This window comes from Elaeis guineensis, chromosome 10, assembly GCF_000442705.2.
Source record: "Elaeis guineensis isolate ETL-2024a chromosome 10, EG11, whole genome shotgun sequence".
NCBI lineage: Eukaryota > Viridiplantae > Streptophyta > Magnoliopsida > Arecales > Arecaceae > Elaeis > Elaeis guineensis.
In genome coordinates, this window is record NC_026002.2 from 41,746,004 (window position 1) to 41,768,463 (window position 22,460).

Below are 22,460 nucleotides of genomic sequence, written 5' to 3' on the forward strand. Positions count from 1 at the left end.
TATTCACGGTATGGATATGTGTATCTTATGACACACAAGTCTGAAGCCTTTGAAAGGTTAAAAATTCAAAAAATAAAGTAGAAAAATAAACTAAAAAATTTCTAAAGATTCTTTGATCAGATCGAGGAGGTGAATATCTTAGTAAAAAATTTTTCAGTTATCTCAAAAAATATAACGTAGTCTCACAATGGATCCATCTGAAATGCCTCAATAGAATTTTAGAATGAAAAAATCGAATCCTATTACATATGGTTTGATCCATGATGAGCTTCATTGACCTTCTTATGTTTCTTTGGGGTCATAGTATATTTACTATAAATTATCTATTGAATAGCGCTCATTCTAAAATCATTCCTACCACACCGTATGAGATATGATATGATAAGAAATGGAGTCTGGATCACCTCAGAATTTGAAAATGTCGGATCCATGTCAAGAAACAATAGGCGGATAAGTTAGAGGTCAGGTCTTTGAAAGCTCGTGTTATAGGATATCCTGAGGAGCCTTTAGGATATTATTTTTATCTCCCACAGGATCACAATATGATTATGAGCTGACATACTATCTTTCTTGAAAAATAATTTATCCAAGATGGAGGTATTGAGAGACAGATTGGGCTCGAAGAGAGAGTCTCTGAAGAGCAATGAGTTTTAGAACTTGTGGAACCTATTCAACTAGAACCAATACATGCATTTTTCTCTCTACCTTGTAGATCTAGTAGGATTTCTCATCCTCCTAAGAGTACTTAGGTATCATCATAGAAGATGTAGAAAAAATATTCTTTGTTGGAAATGGGATACATGGAGATGACCCCAAGACCTATGATAAGGCGATATAAGATATCGACTTCAAGAAATGATTAGAGGCAATGAAATCAGAGATTGACTCAATATATTTAAACTAAGTTGGGACCTTAGTAGATCTACTAGAAGGTATTATACCTATTGGGTGTAAATAGATTTATAAGAGAAGATTAGTTCGGATGAAAAGGTAGAGACCTTTAAAGCGAGGTTTGTGGCTAAAGGTTATAGTCAACGCGAAGGCATTGACTATCTGGATACCTTTTCATCAGTTGTTATGTGAAAGTCCATTCAAATATTGCTTGCCATTGTAGTATATTATAATTATGAGATATGATAAATGGATATGAAAACTGCTTTCTTAAATGGATACTTTGAAGAAGATATCTATATGGAGCAGCCTTTGGGTTTCGCATCTAGTGATGGAGATCACAAAGTTTACAAGCTGTAAAGGTCTATTTATGAACTTAAGCAAGCATCTCAAAGTTGGAACATCCATTTAAATGATGTAATCAAATCATTTAGTTTCATCAAAAATAAGGAGGAACCATATGTGTTTAAAAAGATCAGTAGGAGTACTATCACTTTTCTCATACTGTACATGGATGACATCCTTCTGATTGAGAATGATATTTCTATGTTGACCTCAGTCAAATTATGATTGTCTAAGAAATTCTTCATGACAGATCTTAAGGAAGCATCCTTTATTTTGAGGATTAAGATCTATAGAGATAGATCTAAAAGAATGTTAGGCCTTTCATAGAGGATGTACATAAAGGAGGTGCTGAAAAGGTTCGGCATGAAAAACTTTAAAAAAAAACTTATGTCCTTTAGATATGAATTCATCTGTCCAAGAAGATGTGCTTCAACACATCAGAAGAGATTGAATGCATGAGCAAGATCCCTTATGCTTCGGCTATAGGGAGCCTTATGTAAGCCATGCTATGTATATGACCTGATATAGCTCATACTATGAGTGTCACAAGCAGATATCAGTCGCATTCAGATGAAGAGTACTAGACATCTATGAAATCTATCCTTACATACTTGAGAAGGACTAAGGATATATTCTTAATCTTTGGAGGAGAAAAGTTGAGGGTACAGGAATATACTGATTCAGACTTTATGTCTGATATTGATGAATGAAAGTCAACATAAGATAGTATTTTTTTATGCAATGGTGGTACTGTGAATTGAAAAAATTTCAAACAACCCATTATAATGGATCTCACCATAGAAGCTAAGTAGATCACTGCATCGGAAGATACAAGGGAGGTATTCTGATTCAAAAAGTTTATCGTGGAGCTAAATGTGATGCTATTCTACTCTATTGTAATAATAATGGTACCATAGCTCTAGCTAAAGAGTCAAAGTCTCACAAGAAGTTCAAGTACATAGAGTGACAATTCCATCTCATCCGTGATTACCTCGAAAAGAAGGATATCGAGATATAGAGAGTTGGCACCACTGACAGTGTGGTTGATCCACCGACTATGCAAGTAAGCCAGTAAAAGATCGAAGTCCATCTTGAGAAGATGGAACTTAGATTTGTAGTCAATTGGCTTTAGTGAAAGTGAGAGGTTATTAAATGTATGCCCTGAAAGTCAATTAGGTCGACACATGTAATCTTTTTAACGATATAATTTATAATTTTGACTTATTGATGAAATAAATTTGGATTAATTTTTTCATTCATATTGTGTAATATGTATATGAATCATCTAATAAATTAATAAGAGTGATGACACATATTCTCAAGAGTTGAGAATTTAAGACGTGTCATAATGATTAATTCATAAATTGCTCTTGATTGTTGGATCATCGTAGGGATGATGATTGATTTAGATAGATTGATGCATGGATCGCTTTTCTTTAGGATAGATGAGTTTTAAATTTATAGTGTAGAGATATTGGAGTGAGAGTGCATGTGGTACCAAGCTTGCCTAACATGAGTAGTCATTTGGATATTTATCTTCTCATCAGTGACATACTCGATACTGCAGTAGTGTGAATAGTTTTTTGATCTGTGGTACCTCGGCCATTCATAATAAGATTACTGTAGTTTGACTATACTACAACTCGATCTCTTAGCTATATAAAATCTTGAGGTATATGTTGGCTGCAGTAGGTTCATTATAGAAATAGAATGTGCGCTTAGATAGGATCTATCGACCTTGATAGATAAGAAAAAATCCTATGTGGGTCATGACGTTGAGTTTTGACGTCCGTGGTCATAGCAGTGTGAATAATGAAAAAGAGTTTTCATAACATTTCATAAAGAAAAATCAATTGAATCTAACATATGACAGATGTGGGGTTTGACGAGTTATCCATAACCTCTATCTTATCGAGACTCATAATAGAAGAATCGAATCTCACAGTAACTGTATCTAGAGGTTCATTAATTCAGTTCTGTGAGGTTGCCACTACATATTGCTAGGTATCACTGGTGGTTGTAGGATCAATGAGAATTATTTAGATGATCAATAATTCTCAATTGGCTGAATTAGAAAGTGTTCTAATCTATTGAAAATTTTTTTAATGATATTGATGATAAAGATCATAATATATCTCACTATCAGATAGAATTGAACCTATAAAGTTACACACAAAGATAATTGATCTAAAATTGTGCAATTGGGCTCATGTGGTTTCAATTGGGTTAGGATTTATGAAATCCTATTAGGTTTAAGAATATCATGCTAGTACGTGATTAAACCCAAATCTTCTTGAGACTTGAAATCTCTATAGGATAAGAATTGCACCAAGTCAAAAGCATGCAAGATGGGGCGTCAGGAGTTGGTCTCCCATTTGAATTAAGTGTGGAGGAAATGGGCTTGTGCCCATTTGGATTAGATCCACAATTGGAGCCCCCTTTATCTTGTGCGACAAGATGAGGAGGAGAAAGATGGGGCACACGTCCCATCTAATTTGTGCATAAGAAAAGAGGGAGGGGCGGCTCAAATTGATAAGGATGCCGAGTTTGGCAGGAAATCAAGAGTCCTTCTAAGTTAAGGCTATGAATGAGTCATAGTCTGAAACCTTTTAGAAATTCTTTTTGGCTGTATATAAACCCCTTGAGATGAGATCTCATACCCTAACTTTTGGAGAACCAAAACCTTATGCCCCTTTTTCTAGCCTCACACCCCCTCTTCTCTCTCTCCCTCGTGCCCAAAGGTTGGGCATCGTCCATCTCCATGCCCAAAAAAGTTGGGCATCCCACCTCCATGCCAAGAGAGAAGGAGTTCTCTCTTCCTTCTTTCCTTCGCTTACTGCAAGGTGCATATTAATTTTTTAAAGAAGAAAATCAAAAGGAGCATCTTAGATCTTTTCTGTGGATATCTGTATAGGTCGGATATGTGTGTGGCTCTTCAAAAAATTTAAAAAGATATCCACGATCATCAAATCACGATGAATATGTACCCATGCTAGGGTGAAGATCTGATCTTCATTGCTATGTTAGATTTATTTTATATTTTGATCTTAAGGATATGATAAATTTGACTTTATAAGATGTGATCTCAAAGATACATGTTAGATTAGATCTCTTCCACTGCATAAAAATTTTTGTTGATCTAGCCAAATGGTGCTCCTCATCCTTGTATAAGTTGAGTAGAGACCATGACTATAATGACCAAATGATGCTTCTTGTTCTCATAGTTGAGTGAAGGCCCGACGATACTGGCCAAATGATGCTCCTCATCCTCATACGAGTTGAGCGAAAGCCACGACTACGATGGTCAAATGGTGGTCCTCATCTTTGTATGAATCGAGTGGAGGCTACAACTATGACTGTCAAATGGTGCTTCTTGTCCTCGTACGAGTTGTATGGAGGCCCGACGATGTCGATCCGATGATGCTGGTCAAATAGCACTCCTCATCCTCGTATGTGTTAAGCAAAGGCCATGACTACAATGGCCAAATGGTGCTCATCCTCATACAAGTCAAGCAAAAGCCCGACAATGCCAGCCAAATGGCGCTCCTCATCCTCGTACGAGTCGAGCAAAGGCCTGACGACACTGATCAAATGGCATTCCTTATCCTCATGTGAGTTAAGCGGAGGTCACAACTACAACGACCAAATGGTGCTCCTTATCCCTGTACGAGTCGAGCGGAGGTCTGATGATGCAGTTTGAATGGCGCTCCTCATCCTCATTTGAGTTGAGTGGAGGCCACAACTATAATGATCAAGTGGTGCTTCTCATCCTTATACGAGTCGAACAGAGGCTCAATGATGCCAACCAAATAGTGCTCCTCGTCCTCATACGAGTTCAGTGGAGGCCTTAGTTGTGATAGTTAACTAATGCTTCTTATCCTCATACGAGTTGAGAGGAGGCCACGATGCCAGCGGCCAACTGGCGCTCCTCGTCCTCATACGAGTTGAGCAAAAGCTATGATGCCATTTGCTAACTGGTGCTCCTCATCATTGTACTAGTTGAGTGGAGGCCTCAACTGCAATGGCCAACTAGCGCTCCTCATCCTCGTACGAGTTGAGTAGATGTCACGATGACATCAGCCAACTAGCACTCCTCATCCTTGTATGAGTCGAGCAAAGGTCCTAATGCTATTGGTCAATCGATGCTTCTTGTCCTTATGTGAGTTGAGCAAAGGTCAAGCACTAAAACAAACGAACACTTATTATCCCCAGCTAACTCTACTAGCCGAGGATGTGATTGATCGACCTACAGGAATATGACCCCTATGACTAAGAAACTCTTATAGCCAACAAATAAAGATGAAAAATGATGGAGATGATGTGGAATAAAAAATATTTGCATTAAGAAGAAAGAATATTTACAAAAGTTAGGTCGGTCCTTTACAAAATCAATTTGATTGAAAGTCGAAGAGCATGAATTGGGCCGATCACAAAACCAACTCGATCATATTCGAGCTCGGGTACAAAATAAAAAAAAGAAGTTCTAGAGGTTGGCAGGAGCATCCAACCCTCTGGTCGAGACTTCAGGCTTCGGTAGCACAATCACCGTAGGGGCCTGGATGGCCACTACATCTTTGGCCATTGGATCTTCACCACGTTCTGGCCTGACCAATATCTTGGTCCTTGCCTTCCTAGCTGTAGCCTCCTCGACTTTATCTTCCTCATCTTCATTGTCAGAATCCAAAAGCCTGAGATCGATGTTGGGGAAGAGGCCCTGGACTTTCACCTTGTAGTCCATGAGATCCTACAGGTAAGAGTCAGAAGCAAACTCCAACTTGATCGTCCTGAACTCTTCTGAAGAATAGAATGTTTCGACCGTAGCAGCCTTCTCGAACTCCAGTTTTTTCTCCCATTGGCTCACCACGGTGCTTAGACCCTTCATCAAATAGGCCTTAGCCTGACTTTAAGCCTTCTTGACCTTAGCATCCCACGACTTGACCTTGGCCTTTAGAGATTAGACCTCCTTCCTAGCCGTTGCTTTCAAGACCAAAGTCTTGTTTGCCTTTTTAGAAGCTTGGGTGGCCCGGGCCTCGGCCTAAGTTGCTTGATCCTCGGATTCGTTAGAAATCCACTGAGCCTCCTTCAGAATGCCCACAAAGTGGTCCATATGATGGACAAGCTAAAAACAAAAAGAGATGAAAAAAGAGATAAGAAGAGGAGGAACTTAAGACCGACCCAGAGGAGGGAGTCATAAGAATCCTTAATGTGAAAGCTTGAGCCTTCCATGTTAAGAGTGTCGACATCAACCGGTGTGATTGCGGCTCGAAGAAGGTCGCGGGCGATGTGATTATTCCTGAAGCTCGACATGATTATTCTCAAAGCTTAGACTTCAATCAAAACTGAGGTGTTTAGGGCTCAGACCCTGGACATAATCGAGGTGCATGGGCTGGGACCTCGGTCATGATTGAGATGCTTGGAGGTCGGTCATGGCCGATCTGAGGAAGATCGATCATAAAAGACAACTATCCTAATTGGAAAAGAGTCGGCCACTTCCACAACTATGGAAAGTTTGGATAAGGAAGGGAATCATCAAGATTGAATCACCCATGATTGGAAACCAGCAGCTGGTTCTACGTCGCAAACACAGAAATATTCGCCGCTAGTTTGTTCCGCATGTAATAACCAAACATCAATTAGTTTCCTGGATATGCACGAGTCCAATTCCTCTATAAATAGAGGAGAGTGAGGACCCTCGAGATAAGCTCTCGAGAATTCTCTCCTTCTCCTTGTTCTCCATCTCTTGATTTGAGTGTCAGAGGGTCCTCATGGGAAAACACTCCGGCCTAAGCTTTTTGCAGGTCCAAAGCCGGCTATTGGAGATCGTTGCCTCTGCATGGCTTCACCACCTCGATCGGAGAGATCACTTTCAACACCAGATGCAGGATTTGACAGGTACAATAAGTATTTCAAATTTTTTGAGAATTTAATTTCAATTTTGCAATGTTTTTGGAATGAAAGATGGCAATGCCTGGTTGTCTCGTAATAAGCAGCAGTATGAGAAGTGACCTATCTCAACATACAGACGGCAAGTGGCGGCAAACCTTCAATGAGCTGCAAGCAACATAAACACTAAAAAAGATGTCTGAAGAGTAGAACTCCTCATCCAATTTCCTCTCCATTCTGACCGCCTATTTTCACAGCTATGACTCTAATCCAATCCAACCCCCTATGCATACTCCATCATTAAATGTCTATCCCAGAGACGTCTTTGATTCTTGACCATCTTGAGAAAGTTGAAAGATGTGATGTTCCTGAGAGAATCTTTGTCGATCTCATACGACGTTATAGCAGGATCAACATGCTTCAGGATGCCGGTCGACATCTTCTAGAATTCCAAATTTTGGATGCACTCCTTCTGTGGCCTTTTTAAGCTCTTTGCTCTCTATTCTAAGGAGGCGGCCCTCATGGAAGTTATGTCTTGATGTTAGATATCAGACATGAATGTTCGACTTGAGGTCTCCATCTTTGATCAGAGCTCTTTGCAAGAACAGGAAGTCCACTCTGCAGTTGAACTTCTCAACGTGATGCTGGTTCATGATTGTACTCCTGATGGAAATATGTATACACTAGTCCTTTGTTTGCTTTGTAAACAAGCATGTTCTTCTGAGGCAATGGACTTGTTGGAGGAGATGCAAAATGCTAGTTTCTTGCCAGCTGCAATGGAATATAACAATGTAATTGATGTGCTTGTTTGGGAAGGGAAAGTATATGATGCTTACTATTTTACATTGGAGGCCAGACAGATATTGTGAGCAATAGTGGTATTTTTGATGGATTCATGTCAGGCTTCTTAGCAAATAATTTTGAGATGGTGGATGAATGCTTGTGATGGGTCTAGTTCTGATGCATTTACTTGCAGCATCTATATAAAGGATCTTCATAAGTGGGGCAAACTTGAACAAGCTTGTAAAATGGTCATTTGCATGGAAAGAGCAGGATGCCAACCTGATATAGAGACCTTCAACATAATCATAGCTGGACGTAGTGAAGCTGGTGAGATGGGGAGAGTGAGGGACATGATGAGTGAAATTCTTAATGATTAATAACACTCAAGAAATAGATGGCAAAATGCTCGTTAGAGACTTGTAATCACACACAATGAGGGAATGGTAGAGAGGAAGAGATTATGATGAAATCTAATATAATGAACCCAAGCACCAAGACATATTTATAATATCTGAAAGGATGCCTACGAGGGATTACACCCATTAGTTTAAACAACCATTAATGAATGGTTGTCTCTTCCCGTTGTAGACACAACTCTTGGAATTTGAATCCAAGAGTCACACCTTTACCCATTGTGTGGGAAGCCACTATCAGGGAGGTATATTTATATGTGATCATATACCAATATCTCCCAATTGATCACATTATACAGTGGATTTTTAGTTAGTATTAATCTTGGTATCAAATAAATTTTCAATACTGATTCTCATATGCGCTACTCATAGATCGGCATCAGAAACATGGTAAGATCTTTACGCGCACATGCTTAAGCTGTTCATTTGGACTGTGCCCATCCATGTATGTTGTCACTTACCTGACTCAACATTAGGCGACTTCGACTTAATTTAAGTCAGCAGCATCAATACTATTATGAAGGAACCCAAAGCCCACACCCTCAATATAATCGATGACTTCAGCCACACACATCTATAATGTGTTGACCTACGTTGAACTTTCGATCAAGTACTTTCTCTAAAACCCATACTGAGGATTTTCTTGATACACCTTCTCGATGACTTTATATACACTAGCGCCATCAGAATTATCCGTCTAACCTCATGATGCCTCAAAGTGAACTTTATACTCATGAGTTCCCAATAATCCCTGGCCTCCTTGCTAGTGCCCTCTACCTTTTATCTGACAAATTTCAAGTTTTCTTTATGAGGCAGAGTCGCATCTTTATCTTTTATCTTAGGCATCTCTATGATTCTCATGAAAGATGCCTTTAACTATGTGACATTACAATGCCTATGCAACTCTCAACCCCATTGCAATCACATGCCCTCTGAATTTTTTTAGAGACAACCCCTTGGTCATAGGATCGGCCACCATCTCATTTGAGGAGATATAGTCGACTTTAATCTCACCCCTCTATTATATCTTGTATATAGTGATAATTTATGTCAATATGTTTACCTCTGGATCTGTTTGCACTAGACTTTATCAAAGAGATGGCAGTCTTTTATCATAAAAAATATTGACTGGTTTATCCGGTATACCAAATTTCAAACTATTTATAAAATGTTTAATCCAAACTACAATACTTATCGCTGTACTGCACGATATATATTCGGCCTCCATTGTATGCTTAGCAACATAATTTTATTTCTTACTTAACCAAGAAATAGTAGTTCTATCAAATAGAAATACATTGCCACTTATAGATTTTCTATCATCCAGATCACCTGCAAAATCTGTATTTGTATATCTTGTGATATCTAGATCATCTAAACCGAAGCAAAGCTTTATTATTATAGTATCTTTCAAGTATCTAAAATTTTTTTTGATTGCCTGCCAATGTGCCTTACCAGGATTGGCTTGATAATGACTTACCAATCCTACTGCATGACAAATGTCGGGCCTTGTACTTGTCATTGCATATATGAGACTACCAATTGCTTGGGCATAGGGGACTTTCTTCATTTCAAAAATATCCTTATTTGTATGTGGGTACATATCTTTACTTAATATTTGCCTAGTGCAGATAGGCATGCTCAATGCTTTACATTGATCCATATAATTAAATTTCTTGAGCACCTTTTCAAGATACTTCTCTTGATCCAAGTATAATAATCTAGAATCTTTATCTCTAGTGATTCTAATTCCAAGGATATATGTGGCTTCCCCTATGTCTTTTATTTCAAACTTGGATCCTAGATAAGATTTCATTTTTGCCATCATATCTAAATAATTTCCAGTTTAAAGTATATCATCTACATATAGAGATAAAATACATAGCTTATCTTGGCACTTCCAAACATATACACAATGATCTAGTGGATTATCTCATATCCTATTTCAAGGGTAGCCTGGTGGAACTTCAAGTACCATTATCTAGAGGATTGTTCTAAACCATATAGGGTTCATTTCAATTTATAGACTTTGTCTTCATATCTTTCAATCTGAAATTCTTCAGGTTGCTCCATATATATGTCTTCCTTTAAATCTCCATTTAGAAAGGTCATTTTGACCTCTAATTGATGTAGCTTAAGATCTATCTTAGCTACAATAGACATGATTATTTTAATAGATATAAACTTAGTAATCGAGGAATAAGTATCCACAAAGTCTGTTCTGGATTTCTAAGTGAACCCTTTTGCCACCAACCTTGCTTTATACTTATCTAGAGATCCATTTGATTTGAGTTTTTTCTTTAAGATCCATTTGCAGCCAATGGCTTTCCTTCTTTTTGAAAAATCAACTAACTTCTAAACATTATTTTTAGCTATAGAATTTAACTCTTCTTGCATAGCTTCAAGCCATTGATTTGCATCACCAGCCTTCATGGCATCAAAGAAGTCCTTAGGATCATTATTAAGACTTGTAATGTCTGATTCAGTGTCAAGATTAAAAACATAATGATCCCTTAACTTATCAGATGGTTCCCTTTTTCTTTTCCTCCCATGATTCTCAATCTTTATATCCTACTCATTACTAAAATCTTTCTCAGAACTAGGATCAGATTGAGAATTAACTACATTATGGTCAATATTTATATCCATAGTGTTAGATATTTGATCTTGCATTTTCTCGATGAGTTTTATATCCTTTATGGAAGTAATCATATTGGTGGTCTCAATGAACACAACATCCCTAATTTCAATCAATCCTCTTTTAGTATGAAAAAAATCTATAACCACTTCCACTCTTAACATATCCTATGAATTTGCATTACCAAGTTTAAGTTCCTAACTTATCCTTATAAGGCTTTAGGATACATGTGTTTTGCACCTCTAAACTTTAAAGTTTGACACGTCGGGTTTTAATCCTGTCCAATACTCAAAAAGTGTGAGAGGTTTAGCTTTTATTTTAACTCTGTTAAGAATATATGCTGCGGTGGACAAAGCTTTATCCCAAAATTGAAGAGGTAGATCAGCATATGCCATCATGGTTCAAGTATGTAACAGAGTTCTATTCTACCTTTCAGCAATGCCATTCTGCTGAGGATAATAAGGCATAGTGTAGATATATCTAATTTCATTATTCTTATAGAACTCATCAAAAGCTTCATACTCTCCACCTCTATCATTATTCAAGGCTTTGATTGATCTTCCCAATTGTGTTTCTACTTGTTTCTTAAACTCTACGAATTTATCAAGAGCTTCAAACTTGTATTTTAACAAGTAGATATGAACAAATCTTGAATAATCAACTATGAAGGTAACAAAATATTCCATACCTCTATAGATTTTAGTTCTAAGGGGTCCACATATATCTGAGTGAATCACCTCTAATAGATCACTAGACTTCCAATGTTTTGTAAAAAGTTTTCCATGTTGTTTTACCTTTAACACATGGTTCACAAGTATTGAAGTCCACTGGATCCTTTTGAGGTATAAGGCTCAATTTGCTCATACGAAGCATCTTGTCCTTGTTTATATGATCCAATCTTAAATGCCATAGGTAGGAATTATTTGTATGAGAGGAAACATTTATGTACTCCAAAAAAGAAACTATATTATTATTGATTAGGTACATATCATTCATTTTATGACCCTTCATAATAATTTCTCCATCCTTTTGGATGTACACAGAACCCTATTTAAACCTTACATCAAGACCCTATTTAAACAGGTAGAAAGTTCCTATGAATATTGGGTGCATACAAAACATCTTTAAACACTAAAACATACCCATTGGTCACAATTTTACAAGTGCCTTTACCAATCACATCACAATATATATTATTGCCCATATAAATTCGATGTTCACTAGGTGCTTTATCCTTGAGATCCACAAAATTATCATGGCTTCTTGCAACATGCCTAGTGGCTCTTGAATCGATCCACCATTATTTTGTAACTCGTTCTGTTAACATGGCTTCTGATACTATCATAATCACTTCTTTTATTTTCTTTTTTTATTGCTTTAGACATTTGGCTCTCATGTGACCTCTTTGACCACATCAATAGCAAACTCTTTTCTTTTTAAACTTCTAATCCTGGAAATGCTTTCCTTTATTATGCTTCTTTATCTTCTTGAATGGTTGTGATATTTCTGCAACCGTTATGCCTTGTTCCCTTTTTTTCCTATCCTTTCTTTTTTCCTCAAGAGCCAAACAGGCCAGCAGGGTATTCATGGTTAAATCCTTTCCCCCAAAGATCAAAGAAGTAACAACATAATCCCAATATTTTGGAAGACCATTAAGGATAGTAGTGACTTGCATTTTATCTGTAAAAGGGTGTCCAGTATTGAAAAGTTCTTTTGTAAGGAGTTCCATCTTATGGACACAATCCACCACACGATCACTCTCAGTCATTGATGTCCCATTATATTTTTCTATAAATAATTGAATATGAGTATCAAAAATGGGACCGTACTTAGCCTCTAGAGCATCCATGATTTCCTTTGTAGTTTCAAAATCTTCACAGAGAGGGATTATATCATCCTCCATGCTAAACAACATTAAAGCCCTTGCAAGTGCATGGTCATGCTCCTACTTTTCCTTTTAACTCGGAGAATTCTAGATCACTAACATCATTTTCCATGGCAATGGTGATGTGATTGTGTAATAGGTTTTTTTCATGAACTAAGACATAGGATATCTTACGTTTTCAAATATGGAAATTAATTTTTTTCAAATTTTCAATTTTGAAAACATCTAAACTACCCTTACCAGCCATGTGTATAAGTAAGATACTAAAAACAATAGCAGTAGCAAAATATAAAATAAATTAGTCGACTCACAGGTAATTGTACTGTTACACCAAAATACACAAAGTTTTGAAACAGTATGTATACTCGGCAAAAAACATTATAAACTTATGTGTGATAAACAACCCGCTCTAATACCATTGATGATTAATAACACTCATGAAATAGATGGCAAAATGTTCGTTAGAGATTTACAATCACACAGAATGAGAGAAAGATAGAGAGGAAGAGATTACGATGAAATCGAATATAATGAACGTAAGCACCAAGACATATTTATAATATCTAAAAGGGTGCCTATGAGGGATTACACCCATTAGTTTAAACAACCATTAATGAATGGTTGTGTGTCTTCTAGTGGTTGCCAACGAGCCGGCTTGACTCGGGCATGAGAAGGCCCAGAAATAAATGGGCCGGGCCTGGCCCGACCCATTATTCATGGGTCGGGCCAAGCTTGGTCCGTTTAGTAAAACACCCTTCCAGGCCCGGCCCAAGGCCCAAATTTATAGGCTCGACCTGGGCCTGGGCCGTGCTGAGCCCGATAGGCCCATTTTTATGTTTTATTTAATATTAAATTTTTTAAAAATAAAATTTTTAACTTTTAAGATTAATATTTAATTTTTTTAGCCTTTGGATTTGAAAAAAAAATTGAAAAAAAGATTTATTATTGAAATATACATGTAGAAAAGATTATGAAAAAGTACTTCAAAATTTTTATTGATAATTGAATTGCTTATTATTCAAATTACAAAGAATGCAAAGATTCAAAAAAAAATAATTAAAAAAATACATCATAATTTTTATTCATATTGAAAAATAGAACTTGATATATTTACAAATTATAATTATTGAAATCCTATCTCGATAATAGAGATTGTAGATTCGTTAGTGGTGGTGGTGTTCATATCATCTTCGAAACTTATTAGATGTCCGTCAATGTCTTGAAGTCGATTCTCCACATCTAGCCAATCCTTAAAGCAGACACACGTCTCTACAGATTCTTTATTCATTCTACTTCTCTTCTCGTCTAAGACTCATTCACTAGTATTGAATGTAGACTCTGAAATGATAGTAGACATTGACACAGCCAAGATGTCTTGTGCCATAGTAGCAACCATCAAAAAGATATTTTGCTGCGATTTTTATCATTGCAATACATCAAAATTATCCAACTGATTGGGATTGAGGGCAGCGGTAATGTTATTGGTGGGGTAGAAGTTTAATTCCAATGATAGAGACGATGAAGACGAACTACCGCCCGATTATCATTGTCATTGGACTATCCGCTGCAATATGTTGTACTTTCCACTACTACTTGTACTTGCTTGTCTAGATATGGTTACATCAACTCTACTACCTCCAAACCTGGCATCATACAAACTATACATGGTATACAAATAATGTTTAACTGTTTCTTTACCACCAGTTAAATCGATCAGCATATACTCATGATATTCATCAAGTAAATAAAGAACACTATTTAATTTAATTTTAGGATCAAAAATAGCGGCAATAGGTCAATATTCTCTCCACTTGGCTTCCATTGCATGAACTGGAGGGGCCAAAGATTCATCATTTCTATATAAATTTTTTTTTTCAATAATCTAAATAATATATATCAAAAATTTATAAAAAATAAAAAAATATACATCAAAAAAAAATTGTTGCATTAAAAAATATTTTTAAAAAATCTTGTAAAGTTTTGGCAAGACGATAATCATCAGAAGTTAGAGGTTCCTCAAAAGATAATTGAGAATTTACAAAAGTATTTATCAACTCAGAATATTCAAATGCATTACTTAACATAAGATATGTGGAATTCCACTTATGCACTACATCAAGTTTAAATTTTTTGTATGTCTTACTGTAGGAGTTAGACAGTTGCTTGAAATCTTATTTTCTCGAAGGAGAATGCTCGATGAATCGGATGGCATTTCTAATTCGAGTGATCAAGCAATTTAAAATACCTAATCTATCTTGCACACACAAGTTAAGTATATGGCATACACATCTAATATGTAAATACTTACCATCCAAAATTAGATTTAATAATTGTTTCAAGAAAGAAATAGGAGTAGTATTATTAGATGCATTATCAAAAGCAATAGATAATATCTTATTTTGAATGCTATAATATATTGTAGTTGCCATTATAGTATTTGAAATTACAGGTTCAAGTGTGTGGAAATTTAAATAGTTTAAAACTTAGAATTCATTTATTTATGTTCCATTCATTGTCTATAAAATGTATAGTGTAATAAATATAACTAGCACATTGGTAATTAGCAGTCCAAATATCACAGGTCATTGACACTCTATAATTTACGCATTCTGATAATTTTTGAAGCCCAATTCTCATTTCAATATATTGCTTTATTGCTTCTCTACGAATTGTTTTCCTACTAATTCGTCTATATTGGGGTTGTAGACCTCGTTGGATATATCGCTCTAATTTTTCTGACTCAGCTCTTATAAATGATTTTTTTTTATGAATTATCCACCTAGCAAGCTCTCTATATTATATTTCTTGACTATATTGCCAAGAACTAAGACTATCCCCAACTAAATTCAATTGGGCTTGAATTTTTGCATCACGTGTCTTATGTTGTTCTATGTGGTGTTTCAAATGGCCAATGCCACTAGATGATTTAGCAATCAGGATGGCTTTGCATTTCTTGCAAACTATTGTAGGTTCACCCTGGATATTTATAGATTTATCAAAATCTCTCCATACCTCACTAGTTCTCTTCCTAATCCTACGTACTTGAGCACTAGTGGTTTCTTCAAAAGTATTCGTCTCCTCGTTGGGGGTCACCTTAGGGTTGCTATCATAATAAAAATCTATTTATGCTAATAAAAAGAAGTAAAAATAAAAAGATTATGTTGAGAATAATATACTCTTTATCGAAGATAGAGGATAAGAGAGATTGGTAGTCAATGTTAGTAACTCGATCCTTCAACTTCGAGAGAATTCAAGCACACGAGCAAAGTTGATTGTAAGCAAGTAAATAGGAAAAGCTTACAGAGAGAAGAAGATTAAGAGTAAGAAAGGATTGAGAGAATGAATTGGATTTGGTGTGGTGGAAATGGTGAGAATAAACTTCTATTTATAGTTGTTAGAAACTTTCATACTTCCTAAAATACCCTCACAAACTAGTCATTTATGACCGTCGATTGGAGGTATATTGGTCTTTTGAAAAATTTTTTTATCAAAAAATTATGTAAATTGCCAAATGACATTTTTCTAGAATTTTACCGTTTTGAAGCCCTCCACACCCCCCCCCCCCCTCCCCACAAAAAAAAAAAAAAATGTTCGTTATGTTACCGTTACGGGCCTGCATAGGCCCGTAATGGCCCTAATCATGCCGGGCCTGGCTTGACCTGCCATGGGCGGCCCGTCGTGTCGGGCCGAGCACGAGCCGTGGGTCAGGCCAGGCCTATTCCTTATTGGGCTTGTGCCATGCTCGGGCCTGGGCTTGCGAACCCCAAACCTAGCCCGACAAGGCCAGGTTATTGTTCATTACAGACCGGGCCAAGCTTGATCCGATTTGTGCCGGTGCCGGGCCACCCGGCCCGTTGGCCACCTCTAGTCTCTTCTCTTCGTAGACACAACTCTTAGAATTTGAATCCAAAAGTCACACCTTTACCTATTGTGTGGGAAGCCACCATCAGGGAGCTATACTTATATGTGATCATATACCAACAATTCTCAAGAAGGGCTTCCAGTGGAACTTGGACAATGTTGGTTGAAGTATGGATTGATGAAGGTGGAATGGCAGAAGCATATCAGCTGGGAGTAGAGATGCTGTGCAAGGGGTTTGCTCCAGCGCATTCAACTTTTAATGCCGTGATATGTGATGTATGTGAAAAGACTTGCTATGCGAAGGCGATGGAAGCGCACAAAGAAATGGCCAGCCAGTCTGTAACTCCTGAAGCTCGGTGGTGGCGAGCTCTCCTGGTTGGGTTCTAGTTGAGTGGCCAGGAAAAGTCAATTGATTTGAAAGACATCAGATTGGGACCATCACCTTGCAAAGGACTCTAAAACTCTTGAGAATGTAAGTATTTATTTCTGGATTACATTAAAAAGGCAGATTTTTTTGGTTTAAAAAATGGCAGCCTTGTTTCTTTTTTGGTAAGAAAATGGCAGCCTTATTGGGAAACTAATATTTGTGTTTGATGTAGTACTCTGACAGTCGACTAGTCGCTTTGGAATTATAGCATGAAAGATTCAAATAAGTGTATAGATCTAGATTGATCTGGAATAACATATGCAGCAGTTATCATAGGATTCTAAAGCCCTCTGCTTTTCATTGTTTTTATGTATGTGGTGGTGCAATGTTCAGATGGACATTAGAAATCATTACCTTGACAAATCACGAATTCTCGTCATAAACAGTGCTCTTAATGCATCCCTTGCAGGCACCATTCCTTGTATGTTCAATAAAATGGCAAGCCAAATGCTAGGATGGAGTTTCTGTTCATCAGCTATATAGTCCTGATGTTAATGAAGCATGTGAAGTGCATCTAATTTTGAAGATGTTTCATTATTATTTTAATAACATCCAGTTATGATGTTTTACAAGCTGCAATAGAAGTTAGGTGGGTCAGATTATTGCTGGGGCTAGACACTTGGTCGACTGGCAGTAGTTTGTGCCACCATCTATAAATAGATAATGTTCAGATACAATGTGGTGCCATCTTTTATGCTGGTTGATATCCTGTGCCTGTGAACTGATTGTGATAGGTTGGCATCTACTTTTCTTGTAATTTGATTTCGGTACTATAGCATCCAAGTTCACAACTCTGGTATCATGTGGACAATAATAAGACAATTCTGTGATTTCAAAGAAGTTGGTTCAAGGAAAAACAGTCCTTTTGCACTTGAACCTGTTCAATTCACTGCTTATTTTTGCTTCAGTCCCAACATTAGGTGAATGTCTTGCTACATATTTTGTAATTATATATTTAACCATGTTTCAATCTGAATTGACTTATCAATGGATATTCCAATGTATTGGCTTTGAATTAAAATTACAGTGCTTGAAGGTTTTAAATGCCACTGAGAATACTATTTTTGCACATACGTAGATTTAGAAGAAAGATTTACAGAAAAAAATGTTGTGCTAGCTGCAATATTTGGTATCTCCTGAATTATGGGAGACATGCTCACTTTTGTACCATATTGTTGTTATCAATGCTCTGAGATTAGATCTTACACTTGATGTACCAGTCACAAGGCATAAGTTGGTTTCCCGATCCTTTACAAGCTCATATATGAAATATGAATAACTTCATGCTTTTCTGTGCTTCATTATCTACTGATAAGTAAGAGCAGTTGGCCTTGTTTTGTTTAGAGAGGCTGATTTTGGTGGGTGGCGAGTGGGGGCAGGAATCATATATCTCAGTAGGCAACATATTCAGAAGATTAGCCAATAGCATAACGATATAAGGTGGAAAATTCCTGTGGGAATTGGGTTAACACTGTACATACAAAGTAAAAGTAAGCAAACCTTTGTGCCAGCAGAAGTATGTTTACAGTGATAACTTGATCATCGTGCAAATCCTTTCTTTCCAAACCTCAGCATCCACAATCCTTCCATAGAAAGGAAAAAAGGGCAGAAAAAGGTCATTATAAATCTGCTGCAATAGAAAAATAAAAGATTAAAGAAAATAACATAATGAATTGTGGATCTCACAGGTTTGCAAAGGACTTTACACCGCAACACATTAATTATGCCTTCAAATACACCCATGGCCAAAGCATTTTTCATAGCTGGATCCAACCTTGTAAATGCAAATCCTGATAATTGAAACATCCTCAATATTCTGCTGATCTCCATTAATTGATAAGAATCATATTTCTCCTTGGAGATCCAAGAAAGCACAGGCTAGTTACCAATTATCTTCCTCAGGATCTTCATTTACCTCCTGGGGTCCAACTAGTAGCATAATGGGGCTTTCAAAAAATTTGCAGAGCTCATCCAATATTTCCACCTAACAAACTTGATAGTTGATACCTCCTACATGCTTCTTCTATATCCATCCTCATATCCCACTCTCTGCATAATGCAGTAACCTATTAAAATATCCGGCCAACAACCGACTCTGACTCCAGCAAAGCACATACCTGCAGAGTTGTTTTTCTCCAACTGGCACACCGAGGTTCAAATCACATGTATGTTGCACTAATAATTAGCCTTCTTCAGCAGTGTATTGGTGACAGTAGATCAAGAAAAGAACCTAGAGTATTCTTGATTTGCTGCAAACCATAATCACATAACTGTAGCAGCAACCCTTCAAACTCTCAGAAATTGATTCAAGGGAGCTCTCAAGCACCACCTTTTTTTCTTTCCATTTTTTTGTTTGCTGCAAAAGGGAGGGTTGGGACTTCAAGTATCTTCATCTCCAAAAATATTTGAAGTTTGCATTCTTCATTTTCTTGTAGTAGTTTGTCTTAGAAATTTTGTATATCAACATTTTGCGGGCCAGCCTTTTATGTTGCCATTATACTATATCCACGTGCCTTCTGAACTCCCTTTTCTCCCATCTTCATCCTCACCTTCTCTGCATCCTCCCATCTTCCATCTTCAGCATAAATATTAGACAACAGGACATAGGCACCATCGTTGTTTGGCATCAGCTTAAGGATCTGCTCAGCAGCCAGTTCACCAATCTCTTTATTCCCATAAATCCGACAACCACTTAACAATGATCTCCAAATAGCAGGCCAAGGTTCATATGGCATGTTTTCAATGACATCTTTAGCCTTCTCGATAAGCCCATTTCGTGCAAGAAGATCAACAAAGCAAGCAAAATTATCCTCGGAAGGACACATCCCATAAGCTGAGCTTATGGAATCGAAGAAATGTTGCCCTTGCTCCACTAGACCTAGATGACTACAAGATGATATAACAGCCACGAATGTCGCATGAGTAGGATATAAGTCAGCACGCTTCATCTTCTCAAAGAGTTCAATGGCGTCTGTGATTAGGCCATGATGTGAATAAGCTGAAATCATGGTGTTGAAGAGAATGGCATCATCATCTCTTGAAACACTATCAAAAGCCTGCTTAGAGCTATTGATATCTCCACATTTTGCATAGGCATCTATGACAGCACTTCCTACACAGAAATGCTTTTCATATCCTGCCTTGATTACAAGTGAATGGACACATTTAGCTTGGTTAAGTAGAGCAATATTAGCACATGCATTCATGGCACTACCTAAGATGAACTCATCTGGCTTCTGACCTGTTTCCCTCAAGCTATTTACAAGTGAAAGAGCTTCACAGCAAAATCCTTTTTTTAAAAATGCAGAAATAATTGTCCCCCAAGACACCAAATCCACTGCCCTGATATCTTGGAAAATCTTAAAATAGCTCCCAACCAATCCAAAACTAGAATAAGCATTAATTAGTGAACTGCAAACAAAGCTACAAGAATCAAAGCCAGACTTGATGACTTTAGCATGGATCTGCTCACATGTTTCTTGATTTCCTTGAAAAGCACCTAAGACATTTAAATATGTGAATTCATCTGCTTCAATGCCCAGCTCAACCATATTATGAAAAAGTTGTAATGCCTCTAACCCATAACCATTAAGGTTATAACCTTGAATCATCTCATTCCATGTGACAAGATTTCTAGTAGCGAGGTTGCTGAACAAGAAATATGCACTCTCCACCACAGAACACTTAGAGAACATATTTATGAGTGAATTGACCACAGGGACATCATTCAAGTATCCAAGATGACAAGCAAAGCAAAAGAACTGAAATCCTAGTGAAAGATCATCTTTAGCACCACATAATCTGAATATAACAGACAAGGTAACTTGGTTTGGCTTCAAACCAGATAGTAACATATTCGAAAACAAATCTACAACTTGTTTCTCATCCTCCTCTTGGACAAAGCCAGATATCACAGTATTCCATGATACTATATCTTTTTCTTTTGTTTTACCAAAGACTTTCACACCGGAGTCCTTCATGCCTGTTCTAAAGTACATATCGATAAGAGAATTCATCACTGAAGTATTGTTTTCAAACTCATTCTGAATGATCATGCAGTGAATTTGTCGCCCAAAACTCAAGTTCCCCATTGTCAAACACCCTTTCAGAGCACTAATGTATGTGTACTGGTCTGCAATCAATCCTTTCTGGTGCATGATAGTTACAATTCTCATCGCATAATAACCATATCCATTTAGTGCATACCCTTCTACCATCGCATTCCAACAAGCTAAGTCTCGATAACCTATACACTCAAAGACAAACTCTGCAGCTTCAATGTTTCCCCACTTGGCATACATCAATAGAAGTGAACTACCAACAAAGGGATTCCTGTCCAAACCTAACTTCAGAGCAACTGAATGAATGCAATGACCAAAACTAATGGCCTGGATCAATGCGCATGAACTCAAGACACTGGGGAGGGTGAATTCATTTGGATAAAACCCGGACCTCGTCATCTCTATATACAGCTCTAGACCCATGTCATGTTCATTATTTTGAACCAATCCAGAGATCATGGAGGTCCACGAGACAAGATTCTTTTCAGCCATTTCATCAAACAGTTTGAGTGCATGGCCTAGAACTTCGCATTTACAGTACACCACCACCAAGTTGTTCTGAGAGAAGATGTCTTTGGAGAAACCGAGCTTGATGATTTGGGCATGGATTTGGGTTCCTAGAAGGCTCGAATTGGACCTTGAAGGGAAGGCGAGTGCACTGGCAAAGGTAAGTGGATCTTTTCTTCTATAGAGGTTAGATATTTGGAGAGGGACGTGCTGGGGTTGATTGGCAGGATTCAGAGAAGAACAGTATTTCATTAATGGAATGTAAATATGGGATGATTTGGGTTTGAAGGGTGAGAAGTGTGAAATATTTGAGCTGAGAGAAATATAAGCTTTTATCATGCAAGAGATGGTCATAGGAGATGACTCAACGCAAAGAGAGAGCCGGCTCCGGTGCACCAGATTGATAAATATTTAGAGCATCATTACATCATCTGTGACACTTAATCCATAGCTGGAAAAAATTTCCGTGTCAGAGCTCAACTTAGATAGATTTAATGGAATATGCGAAAAGCTTATGATACTTAGTGAAGTCTATTAAATCACTGTTGTTATGCTAATCATGGCGGGTATACCTCACCACATATCACATGTAGGGTCTAGTGGGGTCTATATATTCTTATCTGTCATGTTATCAAACAATATTTAAAGCTTTCTAATATGAAAGAGACTAATGTGATTGTTCGAATGAATAAAGCTATTCAATTGTCCTCATGGATCATTCAAACCAAGAATATGTGTCATTGATATGACATGAAATTTCAAACCC

General features: G+C 37.2%; 1 protein-coding gene and 1 pseudogene across 1 annotated transcript; one reads left to right on the forward strand and one right to left on the reverse strand.

Moving 5' to 3' along the window:
• The first annotated feature begins 7,194 nt into the window (after positions 1-7,194).
• On the forward strand, positions 7,195-17,158 carry LOC105052404 (uncharacterized; annotated as a pseudogene).
• Positions 17,159-18,532: 1,374 nt separating this feature from the next.
• On the reverse strand, positions 18,533-22,153 carry LOC105052259 (pentatricopeptide repeat-containing protein At4g13650-like). Its single transcript, XM_019853314.3, has 2 exons — positions 18,813-22,153; positions 18,533-18,709 (listed from the first exon to the last, which is right to left on the reverse strand). Exon 1 carries the CDS (start codon positions 22,046-22,048, stop codon positions 19,610-19,612), a length of 2,439 nt encoding a protein of 812 aa, XP_019708873.1. The 5' UTR covers positions 22,049-22,153; the 3' UTR covers positions 18,533-18,709; positions 18,813-19,609.
• Between the last annotated feature and the right edge of the window lie 307 nt (positions 22,154-22,460).